The sequence below is a fragment of the Aquarana catesbeiana genome, linkage group LG06, assembly GCF_042186555.1.
Source record: "Aquarana catesbeiana isolate 2022-GZ linkage group LG06, ASM4218655v1, whole genome shotgun sequence".
NCBI classification, from domain to species: domain Eukaryota; kingdom Metazoa; phylum Chordata; class Amphibia; order Anura; family Ranidae; genus Aquarana; species Aquarana catesbeiana.
The window spans coordinates 75,778,065-75,803,151 of NC_133329.1; the positions used below are offsets into that span (position 1 = coordinate 75,778,065).

The following is a 25,087-nucleotide window of genomic DNA, read 5'->3' on the forward strand; positions in this document are numbered from 1 at the left end:
CAGCAAGGGTGGAGGAAACGAAACTAAATTCTCCGTCCTCGTAGTCACAGGGGGAGGAAACAAAACTGATCTTTCACTTCAGGCAGCTTTGGAATCCCTCCTCGCCTATTGAGCATGACACCGAATACAGAACTGGAAGATGCTGCAGCCCTGCCTTGGAGATGAACAGAGTGCAAAGGTGAGCAAGGATGGGGAGTAGAGGTGTATGGGGGGGGGGGGGGGTTAACTACCATAAAGGCTTTAAATGTGAGAAAAAAGAGGGAAGTGCAGAGATATACAGAGAGGGGGGTTACCATTTGGGGTTCAAATGTGAGCAAGAAAAGGGGGTGCAGAGGTATACAGGAGGGCTTACCCTTTGGGGTTCAAATGTAAGCAAGAAAAGGGGGGGTGAAGAGGACTATAAAAAAGGGAGGTTAACATTTAGGGTTAAAATGTGAGAAAAAGGGGGAGGTGCAGAGATATACAGAGATAGAGGTTACCATATGGGGTTCAAAGGTGAGTGCGTTGTTGTTGGGGTGCAAAGAGAGCAAGGACAGATGTGCAGAGGTATAGTAAGTGTGTGTGTGTGTGTGTGTGTGTGTGGGGGGGGGTGTAAAGGGAAGCAAAAGGGGAGGCATTTAAAAGAGAGCAGAAAAGGCATTTTGGGGGCAGAGATTTGCGGGGGGGGGGGGGATTATGATGCAAAGGTGATCACAGAGGTAGTTGATAAGGATGCAGAGTTTAGCACAGGGGGTAGAGGGTCACTATAAAACCCATGTTACATTGCTGGTCAGAATTATGTGTCTCAGTTATATTGATGGTTAGTGGCAATAGCCCTGTTATAGTGGGAGAGTACTAATGCTCAAAAGTGAAAAAAATGAATATTAGAGTCCAACATGGTGCAATGAATGAATGTGTAGAACAAAAAATATATAATTAAAGTCCTATAATAAAACCAATCCTGTAAGGAAAAAATATAGAAGTCCAACAGTGAAGTGAGGATCTTCCGATATAACATATAAACCAAAACTGGTGAATCCTTAAAGTGAAAGAGATTGAACACTCTTACCGGAACAGATGGATCAGGATGTCAGCGACACTGAATCAGACAAGCCTGGAAATCCAGATAGGTGGCTCTCCCAGATGAAAGTGAGGACCCCGGATCTCAGATGGCGTCTCCTCTTGGCTGGAATAACCTCAGCAGTATCAACCAAACTGGAGGGGCGATTTATCCAATAGGAACACCACAACAACTCTCATCCAACCGTAATGTATAGGAAAAGAAGAGAAGGAGTGCTCCAATAGTGCAGGTCAAAAAAGGTAGGTTTATTGAAACCGACAAGCATAAAATGGTTAAAATGGTGATCACGTGGAAATAAAAGCAATGTGGAGAGCGATGAGCCTTGCCCGACGCATTTCGTCCTAATTGGACATCTACAGGGGCATCTAACTGCTCCCCCACATTGCACAAATATATAATGTAAATCTTCTCTTTACATTTGCATCAGTGTAGAAATTCTCTGTTACATTGGTGGTCAGTATAAATCTCTCCTTACATTGGAGGTCAGTGTAAATCCCTCCCTACATTGGTGGTCAGTGTAAATCCCTCCTTACATTGGTGGTCAGTGTAAATCCCTCCTTACCTTGGTGGTTAGTATAAATCCCTCCTTACATTGGTGGTCAGTGTAAATCCCTCCTTACATTGGTGCTAGGTATAAGTCCCTCCTTACATTGGTGGTCAGTGTAAATGTCCCTGTAAGTGTAGAATTCCCCCTTACATTAGTGCCCAGTGTACAAATCTCCCCTTATACATTGATGGTCAGTATGAATCCCTCCTTGCTTTGGTGGTCAGTGTAAATCCCCCCTTACATTGGTGTTCAGTATACAAGTCTCCCTGTTACATTGGTGGTCAGTGTATAATCCCCATTACATTGGTGGTCAGTGTATAATCCCCATTACATTGGTGGTCAGTGTATAATCCCCATTACATTGGTGGTCAGTGAAGAATCCTCTCTTGCATTGGTAGTCAGGGTAGAATCCCTACACTGCATAGAGTGGGGGAAATAATTATTTGATCCCCTGAAGATATTGTAAGTTTGCCCACTTACAAAGAAATGAACGGTCTATAATTTTATCATAGGTGCATCTTAAATAATAGAGACAGAATATCAACCAAAAATCCAGAAAAACACACACAATACAAATGTTATAAATTGAGTTGCAGTCCAGTGAGTAACCTTTACGCACGTGTGTGTAAGGGCAGGCGTCCCAATACTTTTGGTAAAATAGTGTAATTTATAGTACAGTGGACTTTATTTTGAAACTGACATTTATTTTTGCTGTTTTTGTTGACTTTTTACTTATTAGAGCACTGTATTATTTTTAGTGCTGCAATTTACTTACACATTGATCAGAGGTATTTTAAAATCAACCCTTATCAACCCTTATTGCATGCAGCTTTCACTATTTTAAAACACTATTTCTTTTGATATTTTTGATTAGGATTTGTTTTACCCTCCGTCACTAAGGTAATCGTCCATATTCCCATCACACACATTCCTGGGACTGGCTCTAAAACAATGAGTGCTGCAGCAACCACCAGCTGAAGACTGGAGCATGCATAGTGCAGTGTAAATATTTGCCAGCTTACCACGGATCTTCAAAGAACGATAACATCACAAACAGAAGAGCGCAATGTTTCCAAGCCACACTGAACCCCTTCGTCAGGACAGGTGAGCAGGTTAATCTGACCCACACAGGTTAGTTTATTATTTCAGATGTAAGAGATGTAAAATAACAAATGTTAGTTTGTGAGTTGTGACATTGCAAAGTGCAGTGCAGAGTATAGAGCACACAGCACAGTATACAGAGTGGAGCAGTGTGGAAGATAGTGCACACAGCACAGTGTACAGAGTGGAGTATAGAGCACACAGCACAGTGTACAGAGTGGAGCAGTGTGGAGTATAGAGCACACAGCACAGTGTACAGAGTGGAGCAGTGTTGAGTATAGAGCACACAGCACAGTGTACAGAGTGGAGCAGTGTTGAGTATAGAGCACACAGCACAGTGTACAGATTGGAGCAGTGTGGAGTATAGAGCACACAGCACAGTGTACAGAGTGGAGCAGTGTTGAGTATAGAGCACACAGCACAGTGTACAGAGTGGAGCAGTGTTGAGTATAGAGCACACAGCACAGTGTACAGAGTGGAGCAGTGTGGAGTATAGAGCACACAGCACAGTGTACAGATTGGAGCAGTGTGGAGTATAGAGCACACAGCACAGTGTACAGAGTGGAGCAGTGCAGAGTATAGAGCACACAGCACAGTGTACAGAGTGGAGCAGTGCAGAGTATAGAGCACACAGCACAGTGTACAGAGTGGAGCAGTGTTGAGTATAGAGCACACAGCACAGTGTACAGAGTGGAGCAGTGTGGGGTATAGAGCACACAGCACAGTGTACAGATTGGAGCAGTGTGGAGTATAGAGCACACAGCACAGTGTACAGAGTGGAGCAGTGTGGAATATAGAGCACACAGCACAGTGTACAGAGTGGAGCAGGGTGGAATATAGAGCACACAGCACAGTGTACAGAGTGGAGCAGTGTGGAGTATAGAGCACACAGCACAGTGTACAGATTGGAGCAGTGTGGAGTATAGAGCACACAGCACAGTGTACAGAGTGGAGCAGTGTGGAATATAGAGCACACAGCACAGTGTACAGAGTGGAGCAGGGTGGAATATAGAGCACACAGCACAGTGTACAGAGTGGAGCAGTGTGGAGTATAGAGCACACAGCACAGTGTACAGAGTGGAGCAGTGTGGAATATAGAGCACACAGCACAGTATACAGAGTGGAGACGTGTGGAGTATAGAGCACACAGCACAGTGTACAGATTGGAGCAGTGTGGAGTATAGAGCACACAGCACAGTGTACAGAGTGGAGCAGTGCAGAGTATAGAGCACACAGCACAGTGTACAGAGTGGAGCAGTGCAGAGTATAGAGCACACAGCACAGTGTACAGAGTGGAGCAGTGTTGAGTATAGAGCACACAGCACAGTGTACAGAGTGGAGCAGTGTGGGGTATAGAGCACACAGCACAGTGTACAGATTGGAGCAGTGTGGAGTATAGAGCACACAGCACAGTGTACAGAGTGGAGCAGTGTGGAGTATAGAGCACACAGCACAGTGTACAGATTGGAGCAGTGTGGAATATAGAGCACACAGCACAGTATACAGAGTGGAGAAGTGTGGAGTATAGAGCACACAGCACAGTGTACAGATTGGAGCAGTGTGGAGTATAGAGCACACAGCACAGTGTACAGATTGGAGCAGTGTGGAGTATAGAGCACACAGCACAGTGTACAGAGTGGAGCAGGGTGGAATATAGAGCACACAGCACAGTGTACAGAGTGGAGCAGTGTGGAGTATAGAGCACACAGCACAGTGTACAGAGTGGAGCAGTGTGGAGTATAGAGCACACAGCACAGTGTACAGATTGGAGCAGTGTGGAGTATAGAGCACACAGCACAGTGTACAGTATGGAGCAGTGTGGAGTATAGAGCACACAGCACAGTATACAGAGTGGAGCAGGGTGGAATATAGAGCACACAGCACAGTATATAGAGTGGAGAAGTGTGGAGTATAGAGCACACAGCACAGTATACAGAGTGGAGTATAGAGCACACAGCACAGTGTACAGGGTCGAGCAGTGTGGAGTATAGAGCACACAGCACAGTGTACAGAGTGGAGCAGCGTGGAGTATAGAGCACACAGCACAGTATACAGAGTGGAGCAGTGTGGAATATAGAGATATGTGAGATATAGAGCTTATAGCACAGTAAAGAGCAGTGAACTGTAGCACCCTTCTAGGCAGACTGCTAGGTAAATCTAGTGTTTAGCTTGCTCTGTAGTTTGAGAAGCTGATTTGATTGCTTGGTTCTGATTGTGGTTTCCCCGTTGGTGAGATTGATTATTTTCCCCTGTCTTGGATGAGAAACTTCCAGAGTTTAGGGAGGGAAAAATTAAAATCTCTCACCTGAATATTTACTACCCTTTAGCCAATCCCTGGGGAGGTGTGCCCAGTAGGTGGTCAGAGAGGGAGAAAATAGGCTGGAACCTGCTTGGAATTCAGGGGGCTGCTAGTTGTTGAATCAGGTTAGGGAGTCTCTAAACAGGACATTTAGATGATGAGATAGTGACTCCAGATCTTAAGATAAGTAGGTGCTTTTCTATTCACTGCAGTGGAGAGACACAACACACACTGATATTCAGCACTACCAGGCCGAACAAAGAAGGAAGTGTCTCTGACTTAAAAACATCAAGTTTAACGATATATACTTTATGAATATGCATAAGCACTAGGCGTGTTATAAGTGTGATCGTATAGTTTAGTCCAATCAGCATTCATATCTTCTTAGTAGCAAGGGAACAGTTAAATGGGTGGTTACACGATGTGAATGGCAAAAAAAATAGAATTCAACCGTATCTGGTCAGTTCAGACTGGTTTTGGTACGAAAGCCTATTTTGAGCAGCTTTCTGGGTTCCTTTCAGTAGTCTGTGTCGTCACATATCCAGTAGTTTCGGTTTCGTAGGAATTGAAACAAGCCATCTAAGAAGGAAAAAACAAAAAACAAATCAAGCATAATGTAAATACTTAAAGCGACAGTCTCTAAAAATACATACATATATATATATATATATATATATATATATATATATATATATATATATATATATATATATATATATAACTCAACATTATCAGACCCCTATAATTCTACTCATTTCCCTCCTCTTGACACCTATGGAGGGGTCACTACCATATCTTCCCTACCTAGTATGATACCAGAGGGTCCACAGTACTACTTCACATCTATGTGGAGTAAAGTTCTTCTTAGGGTGTATGAGAATTCATATCTTTACTTATTCAAATCACCCATCTCGGCATCATACAAATCTGCTAATCTGACTATCTGATAACACTCTATCTCTTTCTAGGAGTTATTCCTCAGTTCTAACTGCCATTGTAGTAATCCTTGTATTTCATATTTAGCACACCTGAAAAAAACTAATAAAACAAGCAATCCTATAACGATGATTTCTATAAGGACAAAAAAGAAAATCTCTGTTGAATCCATAAAAATTTACCATTTCTAAACAAAGTGTAATCTGGGTTTGTCATATTTCCTATCATAATGTCACATTGTATACCTCTTTCCCTTACTAAACAAGGGGATCTTCCCAAAGGCCTTAAGTTATATTTAAAATAAAATGTATTTTCACAATAATAGAACATTTATGGTATTTCTAGACATACTGGTATTTTGGGCAGCTTTGTATGGCTTACATTCAAAATGAAAGTAAATAGGTACCAGGTGTGTGCCTTTTTTTGAACTGTCTGGCCTATGTGAACATATTTAGCATTTACTCAAATTACTCCTTATGCCTGTTAGCATGTGTGATTTGTACAGGTGATTTTCCTCTATAGGCTTGACTGCTAAGATCAAGCAAAGGCATAACAGTAGTTTACTCATCTTTTGAAATTAGCTGTACTTTCTTGCAATGGCTGGCGTATATCCACGTCACTTTACAGCTGTAGCAGTTGTCAGGAGCACTTGGAAGTGTCCTTCAAACTTTGGTCCCAAAGATACTTTCACATGTACTTTTACTAGGACCCAATCACCTGGCTGTAAATCATGTTTTCCAGTTACTTGATCTGGATCTGGAATTGAATCAAAAACAAACTTGTGCATTGCAGTTAGTTGCTTGTATTAGACAATTACATAACAAAACATAATCATTATACATTTCAGCAGTCTGATGTGGAAAATACAACCCTGTCTTAGATTCCCCAACAAAATTTTATAAGGGCTCAAGTCCTCTGACCTATAAGTAGGGGTAGTCCTGAGGCTGTAAAGAACCAGAGGCAACAGTTCTGGCCACTGTCTCTTTGCTGACCCTTCCTCCCATTCCTGCAATAATTTAGCTAGCCTTTAATGAATCCACTATATTTTTCTACCTTCCCTGAATTCTGAGGATTATAGGGGCCTGGAAGTCCTGCTCAATTGCCAAGTCTTTGCATACAATTTGCATGATCTGTCCAGTGAAATGTGTTCCTCTGTCATTCTCTATGGTTTCAGGGACTCCAAAGCAGCATATTACTTCGGAAAGGAGCTTCTTTGTTGTTGTCTTGGCGTTTGCTTTAGCCACCAGACAGGCTTCTATTCAGCTTGAAAACATGTCTATGCACAACGAAACATATTGGTATTGGGCTGATATGGGCAATTGGATGTAATCAATCTGAAGTCTTTGGAAAGGGAATAGTGGCCTGGCCAAATGTCTTTGTGTTACTCTGGTCAGTTATCCTGGGTTGTTTTTAGCACAGATTTGGCATCCCTCAAGAAAGTCTTGACATGCATTTCTAGTGTATCGAATAAACCAGGGATATGCAATTAGCGGACCTCCAGCTGTTGCAGAACTACAAGTTCCATGAGCAATTGCAAGACTCTGACAGCCACAAGCATGACACCCAGAGGCAGAGGCATGATGGGACTTGTAGTTTTGCAACAGCTGGAGGTCCGCTAATTGTATATCCCTGGAATAAACCATCCAGTCTTGCTTATGTTTCTCTCCATTGCCTTAGGGCCTACATGACTCGGGCCATGGGCTAGTTGCATGATCATCTTCTCCGTTTGGGGTGGGACACATATTCCATTTTCCTTGCACAAGAGTCCTTCTTTGTTCTTCTTTGCTCTGTCCCTTTCCATGATTTAATTCCAATCATCAGGTGCAGATTCTTGCAATTTCCTAATCAGTTATTTTACTTTGAGTATTTGTCCCCTTCTTTTTCTTCAATCTGTTACTGGCTTCTTCTTATTCCTTTGCAAAATCAGTGATTAGGGTCATGATTGCTTCCATTGGTGTTTCAGCAGTCTTCCTGGCAGTAGGATCAGCCAATTAGTTTCATTTTTCTTCCATGAGTTGTCCTCCAGTATGCGCTTTGACCTTCAGGATGGCTACTTCCTTTGGGAGGGTGACTGCTTCAAAAAGCTCTTGAACATATTTCCAGTTTTGAATTAGTTCTTCTGCAGCAGTTGTGAATCTTCTGTTCTTCCTTATGGGTCCATAATCATGGACTACTTTTAAAGCATACTTGCTATCAGTGTAGATGTTGGCTGTTTGATCCTTTGCGGTCTCACAGGCTCTTGTGAGTGCTACCACTTTGGCAACCTGCGCTGAAAGTGATGAAGGGAGTAGTTGGGTCTCAAACACGTCCTCCAATGTTATCACCACATATGCCATTCTTGGGCACTTCATCTTTGTATAGGCGGGAACCCTCTGCAAACAGGATCAGATCAGAACTTTCAAGAGGAGTGTCCTTTACTGGGGAGATTTGCTGCATTTCTTCTTCTATAAGTCTTAAGCAGATGTGGTCACCCCCCTCCAGGGGCGGACTGACCATTGAGCCACTCAGGCACTGCCCAAGGGCCCTGGGCACTAGGGGGCCCCATCAGGGTTGCCAGTCTCAGTGAAACCAGGGACAGTATGTATAAATCTGTGGTTTTTTTTTACATCTGTCTGTGTATACTGTGTGTACATGTATGTGTATACTGTGTGATTGTATACTGTGTGTGTGTATACTGTGTGGCCCCATAATCTCTGATTGCCTGGGGGCCCCATAATCTCCTATTGCCCGGGGGCCCCATGAGTTATCAGTCCGCCCCTGCCCCCCTCTTCGAGGTCTTCTTCTCTCTCATTAAAAAAGCTGGCAGGATGATTGTAGTACATCTTTTCACTTCTATTTCTCCTAATTCAAGCAGGATTGCTTCATGCTCGCTCAGCTTTGCTGATGACAAATGTTTTGTCATTGCTCTTTTCAAGATTTCATTTGCATATTTCTTCATAACATCCGTTCTAAAACATATCGTTTGTACAGCACCACTGGTACAGGTTGCAGCTGCAGTTTTCTTTTTATGTTCTTGCCATGACATGGATCTTGGTGCATCCACCAACCGGATCTATTTCATACATGGTTTGAAAGGGTTTGCGGTTAACAGGGCAGGATGAGGAGGTTTCATACCGTTTAAAAATGCAGGATATACAGAAAATGTGACAACATCCTTCTGGAAAGCCAGCCTCCAGGGAAAGACTGTTCAGACAAATTGGACTCCTCTCAGTTGAACTTAATGCTAAAGTACTGGCACCAGTCCCATCTTTGCCTTCATCACCATCTTTTTCTTTGTGTTGCTGGTCTCTAGCATCAGATGAGCATAAACATTTGTTCCTTCAAACCGGAAAGCAAAGAGTTCTTGGCTCTCTTCCTCCAAGGCGACACTGAAGAGAGCATTTGCCAGTTCTATTATGGTGTACACCCGTGTTCCTGTAAGTATGTCATTGAGCAAAGTACTGGGATATTGGACAGCAGGAGTGCCTTCCTCAATGATTTGATTGATGGCTGTTAAATCATGTACCATTTGATATACTGGCTTTTCTCCCTTTTTGACCTTTTTCTTTACAGGAAACAATGGCGTCTGTGCTCTACTTTCTGTTTTCTTTATGACACCTTCTTCAAGTAATTATTTTATTTGTACTCGTACACCAGCGAGTTGATCTGGTGACAGTGGATACTGTGGTATGCGTGGGATTTGAGCTCCTGCTTTTATTTTGACTTTAACCGGAGGGACTTGTAGAAGTCCTATATCATATTTTCCCTTGGCCCAGAGAATGTCAAGTATTTGAGCAACAATTGCAGGTAGAATATTACCTTCAATCTCTTGCTCTAATTCAAGTGCTGTCAATCCACATATCTTCATCTAATTCTCCAACATGTACTTCTACTCGGTTGGGTGTATATTGTACACAGGCTTGTAAGTAACTCAGTAGGTCTCTTCCCAATAGGTTGCATGGTACAGTGTCAGAGACAAGCAGTTTATGAAACATATTGTGGCTTCCAATTCCAATTTGTATGGGGGGCGTTTTCATGAGAGGGGTAGATTTCCCTCCCACTCCATCTTCTAGTGACCCAGATGTAAGGGGGATGTCTTTTGGTAGGCGGACTTTTGAATTATAGTCCTGGCAGGGCCACAATCGACTAAGCATGAAATTTCCTGATCTGTAAGTTGTGGAAAGCATAATGTTACAAAAGCGTCTTTACCATCCATCTCAGAGATGCACAAATTAACTTCTGTGTGCTCCAAAAAGTTAATGCTGCTTTACTAGTCATTTATCACCATCTCCCTCTTTCTTCTGCTACGTCTGTCAGGCAATCTGCATTTTCTAGTTTCTGAGAAACAGCTTCTTGACCATCATTTTGGGCTACAAAAGCATTCAGCCTTTTCTCTTTTCTTTCTTCTTCATGAGCCTCAATGCTACTGCACACTTCTCTTAGCAAAGCCCATTCAAATCCTTTCCATTCTGGTTTTGCTGCCATATACCTTTCCTTATTGCTTCTCTGAGTCCCAGCACAACAGCATTCTTACAACCTATGGCAGTAACGTTAGTGCGGTCAGCCAGATCCACTCCTACTGTCTCTGCCATGGTCTGGACACGTTTAACCACTTCAGCCCCGGAAGAATTTCGGAAGTAATCCCCCCCTTCCTGACCAGAGCACTATTTACAATTTGGCACTGCGTTGCTTTAACTGACAATTGCGCGGTCATGCAATGCTATACCCAAACAAAATTTGCATTCTTTTTTCCTCACAAATAGAGCTTTCTTTTGGTGGTATTTGATCACCTTTGCAGTTTTTATTTTTTTGCTATAAATTTAAATAAAAGAGCGACAATTTTGAAAAGAAAAAAACAATATTTTTTACTTTTTGCTATAATAAATTCATTAGTTTAGGCCAATATGTAGTCTTCTACATATTTTTGGTAAAAAAAAAAATCGCAATAAGAGTATATTGATTGGTTTGCGCAAAAGTTATAGCGTCTACAAACTTTGGGAAAGATTTGTGGCATTTTTATGGCATTTTTATTATTATTATTTTTTTTTTACTAGTAATGGCGGTGATCTGCGATTTTTAGCGGTATTGCGACATTTTATCTACAGAAACAGGGGACAGCCATGGGTGCTAATTTTGAACCGAGCTACGCCAACTTGACCATGGGACTGTGGGAGACCAGGTACATCTGGGATAACAATCCCTTTTCTGCACACCTGGTCTTCTACGGTCGCTATATAGATGATATCATCATCTGGGATGGTCCCCCTAGTTCCGTGCATGATTTTATTACCCACTGTAATAATAACTCATTTGGCTTATCGTTTACCTCAGCTATGGACCCAGAACCCATCTGTTTTTTGGATTTGGAATTATTCCATATTAACAACCAGATTGCCACTAAGAACTATACTAAACCTACAGCCGCAAATTCATTCCTGCATTTTTCCAGTTGTCACCATCCCAGGTGGGTGAACAATATACCCAAAAGCCTGTTCCATCGGCTCTGGAGAAACTGTACTAGACTAGAGGACTACAGTTCCCAATGCACCACTCTTTCTAAAAAATTCATTGACAAGTGTTACCCGTCTAATACCATCAGTGAAGCTGCCTCCTTGTACCTGACAGATACCTTACCCAACCCGAAAATACAGAAAACAGAACCAACTACTAGATTTATTATGCAGTTCCATGCGAGTCACAAAAATATGGAACAGATTATCAAAAAACATTGGTCCATTCTTACTCTGGATCCTCATTTAGCATCTTCTTTACCTACTGTTCCCCAATTTGCTTATCGTAGGGCCCCCAATGTCAAGACAAAAATTGCTCCGAGCAAAATCCAATTTCAGAAAAAATCCCTTATACCTAAACAACTTACCCTCATTCCATTAGTTGGCATGTACTGGTGCAATAAAGCATTAAGTCTCACTTGCTCCCATGTCACACATGGCAGAAAAACCTTTAACATCAATGGCAACCAATACACCCTCAAATCCTTTTTCAATTGCTCAACGACCTACATTATATACTGCATCTCTTGCCCTTGTGAGCTCTTATATGTAGGTAGAACTATCAGAACTCTACGCGCCAGGTTTGGGATGCATAGAAGAGCAGTCCAAGCGAACAATCCCCTATATAGCACTGCTTGTCATTTTACAACTCATCACCAACAAAATATTTCAGACCTAAATGTGTGGGTCATTGAATCCATATCAGATCATTTTACCCCAGCTGAAAGATTCCAACGCCTATGTAGGCAAGAAACTTTCTGGATATACACTCTAAACAGTATGACACCTAATGGCCTCAATGAAGAAATAGAGATAAATACAGTAATATAATATGTCCTCTGTCTTCAGGTTCTGATAAGAACCATCTGTGTACAAATGTATTGTTTTAAGATGTATATTGTACATGATTTATGCTCATTTAGGCCTATATCCCTTTCCGTTCTCTTTTTCCTGTCTTTGTAGCCTACCCCCTCACACTTCCTCTATCATTCTACATTTTTTCTACAGTCCCCCCTCTTAGGCCTCTTCATACCCATATTTAGCACTCATGATAATTCTAATCACGTTCATTATCACTATCTCATCATTGGTTGTTTCCCCGCCCCATTATTCCAATCGTTTCCTTTTTTCATCCATATGCATGAGTATGCTTTCCTGTACATATATACCGTATATATATATACATTCATGCCCACTCTCTAGTCAATTTATCATTATATTTCATTTTTCTCCTCTAACATTAGTTTTTCATTTCCTCCTCTTGTAATTTCTACATATATTATTATTTTCTCACATATATATTTTTATTTATTATTATTTTTTATTAATACATTTTTGTTGATTTTTTATTGATTTCTTTATTTATTTTTCTAGTGATTCTAGTTATTTTCCCCATACATGCTTCATATACATTTTTTTTAGATTTTTTTTAAATAGATTTTTTCACCATATAATTTTCATTTTTAATTCTATTTTTATGATTATTTTTTTCATTATTAATATATTTTTTTGTTCATTGCTTTTTGTTTCTCTAACAATTATTTTTTTTTTTCATTCCTATCTTCATCTCTATTTATATACACAGTATATACTCATTATTTTTGAATGAATAGGAATCGCCTCAAAATAGCGGTAAATTCGATGTACAAATGCACCACAGTTTGTGTTTCTGGTGTGTTTTTGAGTCACGCCCATTTTTGACAGGTGCCGTGACCCAAAAACGCACTAGAAATGCACAGGAAGAGCATATGAAATACAGCAAAACCTTTTTTTGCTACAGAGCAGTGTGAAAGGGCCCTAAAAAGACATCCCCTAGCGGAGTGAAAGATTTTTTGCTGTGTGCTTGGCTGCCTCTGCACTATTATAGGAAAGAGCCTGTTACACTCAGCGCCTGCTGCAGGGTAGCACTACAGAACACTAAGCATAGTATCCAAAGTGGATCAGTGAGGAGTATGGAGGATAGAGCACAATGCACAGAGTGGAGTAGTGTGGAGTAGAGCTCCATTCTATTCACTGTGCTGTGTGCTCTCTACTGCACCCTACTCCATTCCATATACTGTGCTGTGTGCTCTATACTGTACCCTGCTCCATTCTATATACTGTGCTGTGTGCTCTATACCGCACCCTACTCCATTCCATTTACTGTGCTGTGTGCTCTATACTGCACCCTGCTCCATTCCATATACTGTGCTGTGTGCTCTATACTGCACCCTGCTCCATTCTATGTACTGTGCTGTGTGCTCTATACTGCACCCTACTCCATTCTATATACTGTGCTGTGCACTCTATACTGCACCCTACTCCATTATATATACTGTGCTGTGTGCTCTATACTGCACCCTACTCCATTCCATATACTGTGCTGTGCGCTCTATACTGTACCCTGCTCAATTCTATATACTGTGCTGTGCGCTCTATACTGCACCCTACTCCATTCTATACACTGTGCTGTGCGCTCTATACTGCACCCTACTCCATTATATATACTGTGCTGTGTGCTCTATACTGCACCCTACTCCATTCTATATACTGTGCTGTGTGCTCTATACTGCACCCTGCTCCATTCTATATACTGTGCCGTGGTGCTCTATACTGCACCCTGCTCCATTCTATATACTGTGCCGTGTGCTCTATACTGCACCCTGCTCCATTCTATATACTGTCCTTAGTGCTGTGTGCTCTATACTCCACACTGCACCACTAGCTGCTGGACTGGACCTATTTACAAGTATCTGTCTCTTTTTATTTTCCTCTATTGCTGAACATGTTGCTACCTGTTGTGTTTGACTTTTGGCTGACTTGTGGGAATACGTTATTTTGTTTGCAGTGAAGGCAATTTTCCCACCCCGGTACATTGTGTACTCATTTTATTCTATTGTGTATTTACAGAATGGCAAATGTGACAGAAGATCTGAGCTGCTCCACCTGCGGGAACCCCTGTACAGACCCGGTGTCGCTGCCATGTTTACACAGATTCTGCAGACTCTGTATTTTGCACGAGTTGGACACCCAAAAAAGTGCTAAAGTTTATTTCTGTCCACAATGTAGGATGCAATTCGAGGAACGCCCTCCAATGCTCCATAAGAAAAGGCGGCTGTATGTGAAAGAGACAGTCCCTTGTACATACTGTGATGACCCTGCCCCTGCAGAGAAGACGTGTCTACATTGTGAAGATTCACTTTGTGCCAAACACCTAACTAGACACAGTACTGCACCTGAACATGTTCTGATAGAGCCTACGGCATCCCTGGAGGACAGAAAATGTACCAAGCACCGACAGCTCCTGGACCATTACTGCATAGAGGATAAAGTCTTCATCTGTTTCTTCTGCTACATAGCTGGAGACCACAAGGGACACGAGGTGATGTCTCTGAATATAGATTCTGCTGTCAAGGGGAAGGAATATCTAATTCCACTTATAAAGAATCTGAGATGGGAAAGTAAGAACATTGAGACTCAGATCAATAGCTTGGAGGATCAAGAGGCAGCACAGGCAAGAAAACCACATGATGTCAGCAAAAGAGTCACTGACCAAATCCAAAACATCAAAGAAGACCTTGAGGATCTTCAGAAGAAGGTTCTGAATGAGGTCGACACACAGAAAAGAAAAGTTGCAGAATCAGTCCTTGATTGCAAAAAGAAGCTGGAGGACCAGAGGCAAGAGCTGTGCAGAAAGATTAGTGAAATACAGAAGCTACATGATATAAGGGATCCATTGACTTTTCTCAATAAAGTAATGGGAACTGATTTAATCGGGATTTTCAATGTAGAACAAATCAAAGTAAGTGGTGATCAGCTCTGTGAAACACCAATTTCAGAGATGCTTCACAAGGAACTCTTACAGTTTACTGATGGTCTTAATAAACAGTTGCTGATGGATGCCTTTCCAAAGACGCAGGAGCTCTGTAATATTAGCGATCCATTGACTTTTCTCAAGATAGTGATGGGAACTGATCGGTTTGATGAAACACCAATTTCAGAGATGCAGCACAAGGAACTCTTACAATTTGCTGACCGTCTGATTAACCTTTTGCTGAAGGATGTCTTTCCAAAAATGAAGAAATCAGAGATCACCTTGGACATGAAGACAGCTCATTGTAAAATTATTATAAGAAGAAAACCCATTAATACTGCCTATTATACTGCAAATCGTCAAGCTAGACGCGGTGGTCCAGAGAGGTTTCGATCCCAACATGTTTTGAGTGGGTGCAAATTCTCATCAGGGAATCACTACTGGGAAGTGGAGGTGAATCGAATACAATGTAGCATTGGGGTTGTCTATAATAATATAGAGAGAAAGAAAACAGGAGATAACTCACGCATTGGTTACAACAGGAAATCCTGGGCTCTCAGCATAGATGACAAGCTTAGCGCGTGGCACAACTATACTAAAACAAAAATCCCCACGGATTCCCCTGTGAGGTCATTTGGGATATTCCTGGAATATGAGGCTGGGCGCCTGTCCTTCTACCAGCTGTGTGACCCCATCAGACACCTCCACACCTTCACCACCACCTTCACCAAACCCTTGCATGCTGCCTTCTATCTTGGTGATGGTTCCAAAATTACAATCCTAAATTAATACTGCAACAAATACACTCTGACCATCACAGATGTAAGAGTGTTAGAGTAATATTAATGTCCATAGTTTTTGGAGTATGATCTTCAACAAGACTATAATATGGGCATTAATACTGAGTTGCCCCCCTACTCATTCTGTCTCCAACAGCCTCCACTCTTCTGGGAAGGCTTTCTATGAGTTTTTGGAGTGGGTCTATGGGAATTTGTACCAATTCAGCCAAAAGAACGTTTGTGAGGTCAGGTACTGATGTTGGACGTGAAGATCTGTTATGTCATCGGTGTTCCAATTCATTACAGTGGTGATCAGTAGAGTTAGGGTCAAGGTTCTGAACAGGCATCTTACTTTCTCCCACATTCCTCTTCCACTCTTCTGGGAAGGCTTTCTATGAGATTTTCAAAGCGGGTCTATGGGATTCTGTGTCAGTTCAGCCAATAGAACATTGGTGAACTGATCTTGGATGTAAAGATCTGTCTCGCCATCAACATTCCAATTTGTCACAAATGTGTTTGTCATAATATGCCCAAAACCACTGTGACTGATATGCTTTGATATGCTTTGATATGCTCTGCCATTTTAGTATACAAGATAGTTTAAATCTGCAACTATAAAAGAATGCTTAGAAAACACAAGTATTTTTCTCTATATATATCATTGTGGGTTAGTTTGTCTTTTCCTGTTCTCTGTTCTGTAGGCCATGGGACAGGATGCATGACTTATGACTCATAACCAGATGGCCTGTTGACCCGTGTTAACTCATGATAATGTATCTTAAAGGGTCACTGACTTGTATAACCATATAACTACATATTTCTATACAAATACATCATTTACTAACCACTCCCCTCTTTCTATTGGTATGTTGAACCATATATAAGCTGTAACACACCTAATAAAGGCAGACATTTTACAAATGCACAACCTGCCTCTCGTTTTATTCGGTGTCTCCAGATATCTGAGGGCCCTTTTGGTGTACCTATAGACGGGTGGTCGTCCAGAATACCTACTATTTCCTTTCAGTGTTCAGTAGGGTTGAGGTCAGGGCTCTGTGCAGCGCCCTCATAAGTTCCAATTCTTTCCGGCTTCTACTGTGCACACACTTTGTTTGGTTTATTCTTTCCTATGGCTGGAGCTACACTCCTCTGGATGGCTGGGGGCCTCCATGAGTACGGATCAGCCGCTGGAATCAATGGGGAAAGCAGCACACATGTACCGTAAGAACTGGACGTGGCAAGGACTTTTGGGCTGTGTGGTGCCAACATTTGGGGCCATGCAAAGGAATGTATTTAGGCAGGCGGCTACCAATTAGGCTGGTGGATAGAATATTTAAAGGACAAATGTGTACTCATTCTTTACCTTTTTCTCTTTTTGTATTATTTAATTAATTTACATCAATATTATGTTTACCTAACAATGCTGTCATATGGTTTGATTCATTAAAATAAATAGATTTAGGTACTCATACATGATGGGATTTTGTCCGCCATGAATTGAAGATGAATGAATTTGCTTGCTTTGGCGATCGCCATGTGAAAAATCACCAACCATAGGAAACGGGCTCTTACCAGAGTGCAAGGGCTCCACTACAGAATACTGAATATGAATACCACTCACATGGATAAAACAGATATGCACTTTGTATATAAAACATTCCCGGGATGCATGGTACAAACTTTTAGACAATGGTTCACAAAGTTACCAGTCCAGATAGGTGTGACGACGTCGCGTGCATTAGCGCCCCCCAATGCGTTTTGTCATATGTCGCGTCATCGGGGGCATCATATTTTGAAGTGAAATAAAGCTTTTTAGTTGGATTTACACTATGTGGATTCTTCCATCTTGATTGTATGTGGAATTTCGTGTAGTATATGGTTGCCATTGATGCTACTATCTATTGGTATATAAGATATACTGTGGAACTCCAGCCAAGCAGCATGAGCCGGTTTTCCGTTTGAAGGGATTGCCATATACGAGCTGATTTGACTCTGTAGTGGAGTGCTTACACTCTGGTAAGACTCCATTTCTTATGGTTGTTGATGGTTCACGTGGTGATCGCTAAAGCAGATTGAACATTTTTTCCTTGCAAAGTGCCACAGAGGTGCTTTGAAGACTCTATTTGGACTTTTATTCATGTTTCTATAGCACACATGCACATATATGCAGTTTATATGTTATATTTTTACATTTTCTGACTCACTTTATTTGTTTATACAGTATATTATCACATTAAGCACAGCAATTTACATATTACCAGTAGTAACACATCTCCTGTATTAGAGTGCCCCCACTCTGAATGAAAGAACACAGGGGCACCTTTGGATAGCAGCATTGTCAATTAAGGGGGGGGAGTGTTAGATGTACTGACAGATTTAGATACACTAACAAATTGAAGCCAAACTCCAGTTCACGCTGCAGTTAGGCCCCTTTCACATGGATCCGCCTGCTTAGCGGGGGATCTGTCTGCTGACGACAGGTCTGTGTCCGCTCCGCTTGTGCAGAACAGACATGGACACAGCCCGCAGTTCTCTATGGGGCGGTCGGATGTAAATGGAACCACCTGCCCATTTACATCCAACTGTCATCCAATCCGCTAGATGGATGGGGAACAGATCCCGCATCTATCTGTTTTTGGGGGATCGGATGCAGACGGGTGTAAACGGACACATGATCGTTTACATCCGCCGTTTACATCCGCCTCCCCATGGGTGGTCCTGAAAAACAAAAAGGCACACTCAATTGGTCTTCTTGTGTGAAAGGGGACTTACACAAGCAGTTACATCAACAGTTTTTTTCTTTAAAGAGGAACTGCAGTCTTCTCACATAATTTGTAATAAAAACATCTTTGCCACCATTTTTACTGTGGGCAACTGAAGCTGCCGCCTCTTCACTTCCTGGATTTACACAGACACACAGAGGCACGCCTCCAGCTCTGCAGCCCTGCAGCTCTCATTGGCCCTCTTATGACTCACCCCCCTCCCTTCCTGGCAAACTCTCACAAGAGTTAGAGAGCTGTGCATGATGTCATAAGCCTAGGCTTTTTACCAGACAAGAAACAGGAAGTGGGCTGTATAAGGTATTTACTGGCATAAAAAACATGTTTTACTGTCCAAAGTTAAAACAACAACAAGGGCTGAAGATTTAATAGATGGAAAGTTGAAAAAATTAATAAAGGTCGGCTTTAAGGATAAAGTTTTTACATGAATAAATAAAAGATGATCATTGTAAGCACCGCTGTCAGTTGTAAACGGTATACATTTGCAGGAGAGCTTGTTCTGTTGAAAGACAACAGACTTACTGGCTGGATCACAAGATGAAAATAAAGGAAAGAGTGCCTAAAAACTAAAACTAATGCAGCCATGATATCTAAGGTAAACTGCAATATAATAAATGTATATCTTTGAACATAATACTGCTTTAAGAACACAGGGACATGACCTCAAACTAGCCAAAGAAAAGTAGCCAGAGCGAAGTTCAAAACTAACCGTGGAAAGTATTATTTTACAGAAAGAGTAACCCCTGAAATTTTATTTAGGAGGGCCACATCAACCTCAGATAAATTAGTGAAGATCCACCGCTTGAGAGTCGAGTCAGGTGTCTCCTACATGAACCACTTGCCTTCTGGCCATTGTAGATAAACGGCTGGACAGGTCACTTCTGGGGACAGGAGGGGATGCTCTGGCCTGCCCTGTAATTGCTGTGTCCATTGGAATTGACCCTGTACCATATGATTGCTGTGACCAATCACAAGGATCACACTTGTAAACAAAGAATGCATGTTGCAGCCAGTGCTAATTCCTCTCATGTGATCAGCTATGAGAGGGAACAAGGGTTTTTTTTTTCTTTACCAAAGCTCAATTGAACAGGCTGAGGTTTGAAGCTGATTGGTTTCTATGCAGAAGTGAGCCTGATTTTTCACTCTCCAGCTTTAGTAAATAAACCCCAAAGTGTTCCCCCAGAGATCAGGAACTGTTTTTTTCCCACAGTACATCGGGTTTGGCTTGAAGAAAAGGTGGCAACCCTAACACTTTAGTGTCGCACGGCAATTTTTTTTTTTGTAGTGTACACTAAGATTGTAAAAGACCCGGGGCACTGTTGGGTGTCCCAATGAGAGTAGTAATGCGGCGTGCTATGCGCACCATGGCAAACAGAAGGTGTGTCCAAATTGCATTAACAGTGTCAGGGGCTTATAGTGACATGGTTAAATAAAACAAAAGTATTTTTGTATCCATAATATATTCTTTGATTAAAAAAACAAATGTCACTGCTACCTTAAAAGTGGACAGCGTCAGTCAACAAAACAGTGGACAGTGTCAGTAGGGCATTGGATGGTAGAAGTAGAGAAGTGGATGGCACCAGTATGAGAGTGGATACATGATTCAAAACCTGGACTGGCCGGGTGAATCTCGGACAGGTGGCACTGTTCGCCTAACCCATTCCATTTAATCAAATGTAACGAGCAAGCGATATAACACCTCCTCCCTGCCTGTCAGATGCCTTCTGAAGAGCAATCCAAATGTGGATTGCTCTTCAGAGGGCACCACATGTGTAAATGAGCCCTAAGTCTGTTCAGCCATTCCAGTATTTTCTTTCAATTCAGTAGATAACTGGGGACAGGAACACAACTAATAATGTTTACTTTGGGACATTGCTGAGTAACCTCATGGTCTGCAGCAATTACAGAAAAAACTTCCCTGGGCCCCATCTGTTTAGCTGGGGGAAGGAGCAGGACTATTTAGGGCCTTTTCACACTATATAGATCCATAATCCATGAAGAAAGACGACTATGGGACAAAAATGGGAAAAGATTAAGCAATGGTCAAACAGATCCTTAGGATCTGTTTGACCATTGCTTAATCTTTTCCCATTTTTTGTCTTCTACAGAGCTCCCAACTGTCCCTGATTTGGAGCAATGTCCCTCTGTCCCTCATTCCTCCTCATTTGTCCCTCATTTTGGTCTGATCTATATAGATGTATATAAAATGCACTTTTTATCTATCAAAAAGTGTTTTCTAGCGCTAAACCTTTCATCTGATTTCTAAATGCATTTGTAAAAAGGAATAGTAGTGATAAAAAAAACACTTGTGGGTTTAACCAATCTTGTTTTTTTGTACAATTCTCCTTTAAGGGGGTGTGGCAAGGGGTGTGTCCTATGCCTGCATACTTTTGCTGATAGGTGTCCCCAGGTGCGTTGCTAGGGGGCAAAAAGACCAGGGGCTTCAGCCCAAAGTCCAAGGCCGGCACAAGGGGGGGCCCCTAGTGGCGCTGTTTTTTTTTGGTTGGGCGGAGGGGTTGTGTGGCGGGGGGTAGGCTGACTTGCTGGTTGCTGCATGGCTTACCAGTGCCCATCAATGCTGACCTACCTACCTGATATACACACTGACCTACCGGACATACACACACTGACCTACCTACCTGACATACACTGACCTACACACACTGACCTACCTGACACACACTGACCTACCTGACATACACTGACCTACCTGACCCACACTGACCTACATACACTGACCTACATACACTGACTTACCTGACCCACACTGACCTACATAGACTGACCTACCTGATACACACTGACCTACCTGACTCACACTGACCTAGCTGACATACACTGACCTACATACACTGAGTTACCTGATACACACTGACCTACATAGACAGACCTACCTGACATACACTGACCTACCTGACCCACACTGACCTAGCTGACATACACTGACCTACATACACTGACTTACCTGACCCACACTGACCTACCTGACCCACACTGACCTACATACACTGACCTACCTGACACACACTGACCTACATACACTGACCTACATACACTGACTTACCTGACCCACACTGACCTACCTGACCCACACTGACCTACATAGACTGACCTATCTGACATGCACTGACCTACATACACTGACCTACATACACTGACCTACCTGACATTCACTGACCTACCTGACATTCACTGACCTACCTGACATACACTGACCTACATACACTGACCTACCTGACATTCACTGACCTACCTGGCACACACTGACCTACATACACTGACCTACCTGATACACTGACCTACCTGACATACACTGACCTACATACACTGACCTACCTGACCCAAACTGACCTACCTGACATTCACTGACCTACCTGACATACACTGACCTACATACACTGACCTACCTGACATGCACTGACCTACCTGACCTACTGACATACACTGACCTACACACACTGACCTACACACACTGACCTACCTGACACACACTGACCTACCTGACATACACTGACCTACTAGTGCGATCTCATCTATGCCCACCACTGCAGTCTCATCTGTGCCCACTAGTGCAGTCTCGACTGTGCCCACCAGTGCCGTCTCATTTGTGCCTACTAGTGCCATCTCATCTGTGCCCACCATTGCATCCTCACTGTGCCCACCATGGCAGCCTCACTGTGCCCACCACTGCAGCCTCGCTGTGCCCATCATTGCAGCCCCACTGTACCCACCACTGCAGCCTCACTGTGCCAACCACTGCAGCCTCACTGTGCTCACCATTGCAGCCTCACTGTGTCCATCATTGCAGCCTCACTGTGCCCACCATAGCAGCTTCACTGTGCCCACCATTGCAGCCACACTATGCCCACCATTGCAGCCACACTATGCCCACCATTGCAGCCACACTATGCCCACCATTGCAGCCACACTGTGCCCACCATTGCAGCCACACTGTGCCCACCATTGCAGCCACACTGTGCCCACCATTGCAGCCTCGCCTGGGCAGAGGAAGAGAGAAGGCAGCCGAATCATGACTGGAGGAACAGGAGAGCCACGGGATCACAGAGCAGGATAGCACGCCGGGACATCTTACTTTACAATTGCCTCCACTCTGCTCGCCATCATACACAGCCCCGCCTCCTCCTATCCCTGCACCTGCATAGACAGAACACATCCCAGCATTGGACCCGCGTTTTATGACAGGCGCAGGGTCAGGAGGAGCTTGCCCCCCCTGCTCCCAGGCAGCCCAGCTCCCCGCCAGCCCTCATTTTCCATTTGCAAAATGCGATTAGGCGAGTGGAAAATTTGAGGGCTGTATATATATATATATATATATATATATATATATATAATCTCACAAAAGTGAGTACATCCCTCACATTTTTATAAATATTTTATTATCATTTTTTTCATGTGACAACACTGAAGAAATTACTTTTTGCTACAATGTAAAGTAGTGAGTGTACAGCTTGTATAACAGTGTAAATTTGCTGTCCCCTCAAAATAACTCAACACACAGCCATTAATGTCTAAACCGCTGGCAACAAAAGTGAGTACACCCCTAAGTGAAAATGTCCAAATTGGGCCCAAAGTGTCAATATTTTGTGTGGCCACCATTATTTTCCAGCACTGCCTTAACCCTCTTGGGCATGAAGTTCACCAGAACTTCTCCCGGTTGCCACTGGAGTCCTCTTCCACTCCTCCATGGTGGATGTTCGAGACCTTGCCCTCCTCCACCTTCCGTTTGAGGATGCCCCACAGATGCTCAATAGGGTTTAGGTCTGGAGACATGCTTGGCCAGTCCATCACCTTTACCCTCAGCTTCTTTAGCAAGGCAGTGGTCATCTTGGAGGTGTGTTTAGGGACGTTATCATGTTGGAATACTGCCCTGCGGCCCTGTCTCCGAAGGGAGGGGACCATGCTCTGCTTCAGTATGTCACAGTACATGTTGGCATTCATGGTTCCCTCAATGAACTGTAGCTCCCCAGTGCCGGCAGCACTCATGCAGCCCCAGACCATGACACTGGTACCACCATGCTTGACTGTATGCAAGACACACTTGTCTTTGTACTTCTCACCTGGTTGCCGCCACACACGCTTGACACCATCTGAACCAAATAAGTTTATCTTGGTCTCATCAAACCACAGGACACGGTTCCAGTAATCCATGTCCTTAGTCTGCTTGTCTTCAGCAAAACTGTTTGCGGGATTTCTTGTGCATCATCTTTAGAAGAGGCTTCCTTCTGGGACGTCAGCCATGCAGACCAATTTGATGTAGTGTGTGGCGTATGGTCTGAGCACTGACAGGCTGACCCCCCATCCCTTCAACCTCTGCAGCAATGCTGGCAGCACCCATACGTCTATTTCCCAAAGAAAACCTCTGGATATGACCCTGAGCACCTGCACTCACATTGCACTCAATTAGTGTAACACTAATTCTTTGGGCGACCATGGCGAGGCCTGTTCTGAGTGGAACCTGTCCTGTTAAACGCTGTATGGTCTTGTCCACTGTGCTGCAGCTCAGTTTCAGGGTCTTGGCAATCTTCTTATATTCTAGGCCATCTTTATGTAGAGCAACTATTCTTTTTTTTTCAGATCCTCAGAGAGTTCTTTGCCATGAGGTGCCATGTTGAACTTCCAGTGACCAGTATGAGATAGTGAGAGCGATAACACCAAATTTAACACACCTGCTCGCCATTCACACCTGAGACCTTGTAACACTAATGAGTCACATGGAGGGAAAATGGCTAATTGGGCCCAATTTGGACATTTTCACTTAGGGGTGTACTCACTTTTGTTGCCAGAGGTTTAGACATTAATGGCTGTGTGTTGAGTTATTTTGAGGGACAGCAAATTTACACTGTTATACAAGCTGTACACTCACTACTTTACATTATAACAAAGTGTAATTTCTTTATATATATATATATATACAGTATATATATATATAATAAAATATTTATAAAAATGTGAGGGGTGTACTCACTTTTGTGAGATACTGTACCTATGATAACAATTATAGACCCTTCATTTCTTTAATTCATCCCAAAGGTGTTCTATCAGGTTGAGGTCAGTCAAGTTCCTCCGCCCCAAACTCACTCATCCATGTCTTTATGGACCTTACTTTGTGTACTGGTCCAAATCATTTGGTGGAGGGGGGGGGATTATGGTGTGGGTTTATTTTTCAGGGGTTGGACTTGGCCCTTAGTTCCAGTGAAGGGAACTCTTAAGGCGTCAGGCAATGGACAATTGGACAATTTTATGCTCCCAACTTTGTGCGATGTCCCAAGTTTGGGGATACAC

The 25,087-nt window shown here is 42.8% G+C and overlaps 2 protein-coding genes across 5 annotated transcripts in view; both read left to right on the forward strand.

The window, feature by feature from the left end:
• Window positions 1-16,932, forward strand: LOC141148631 (E3 ubiquitin/ISG15 ligase TRIM25-like). 4 transcript variants are annotated; one of them, XM_073636250.1, is made up of 4 exons: window positions 1-178; window positions 1,057-1,299; window positions 2,482-2,711; window positions 14,322-16,932. In XM_073636250.1, the coding sequence occupies exons 3-4, from the start codon at window positions 2,674-2,676 to the stop codon at window positions 16,012-16,014; spliced, it is 1,731 nt and encodes a 576-aa protein (XP_073492351.1). In that variant the 5' UTR covers window positions 1-178; window positions 1,057-1,299; window positions 2,482-2,673; the 3' UTR covers window positions 16,015-16,932. The 4 variants fall into 4 exon arrangements, with proteins under 4 accessions (XP_073492351.1, XP_073492353.1, XP_073492354.1 ...); XM_073636252.1 differs by lacking the exon at window positions 1,057-1,299; XM_073636253.1 differs by lacking the exons at window positions 1,057-1,299; window positions 2,482-2,711.
• The window catches only part of LOC141148633 (tripartite motif-containing protein 75-like), a 19,763-nt gene continuing 10,177 nt past the window's right edge, over window positions 15,502-25,087 (forward strand). The window contains exon 1 of the mRNA XM_073636257.1: window positions 15,502-15,634. The gene's annotated coding sequence lies outside the window, so the exon portion shown is untranslated. The remainder of the gene's footprint in view (window positions 15,635-25,087) is intronic.

Excerpts from the sequence above, each read along its gene's own strand:
- LOC141148631 (XM_073636250.1), top strand. The coding sequence starts at position 2,674 with ATGTTTCCAAGCCACACTGAACCCCTTCGTCAGGACAG. Across the intron at positions 2,712-14,321 it reads GAACCCCTTCGTCAGGACAG|AATGGCAAATGTGACAGAAG; the intron begins GTGAGCAGGTTA and ends GTGTATTTACAG.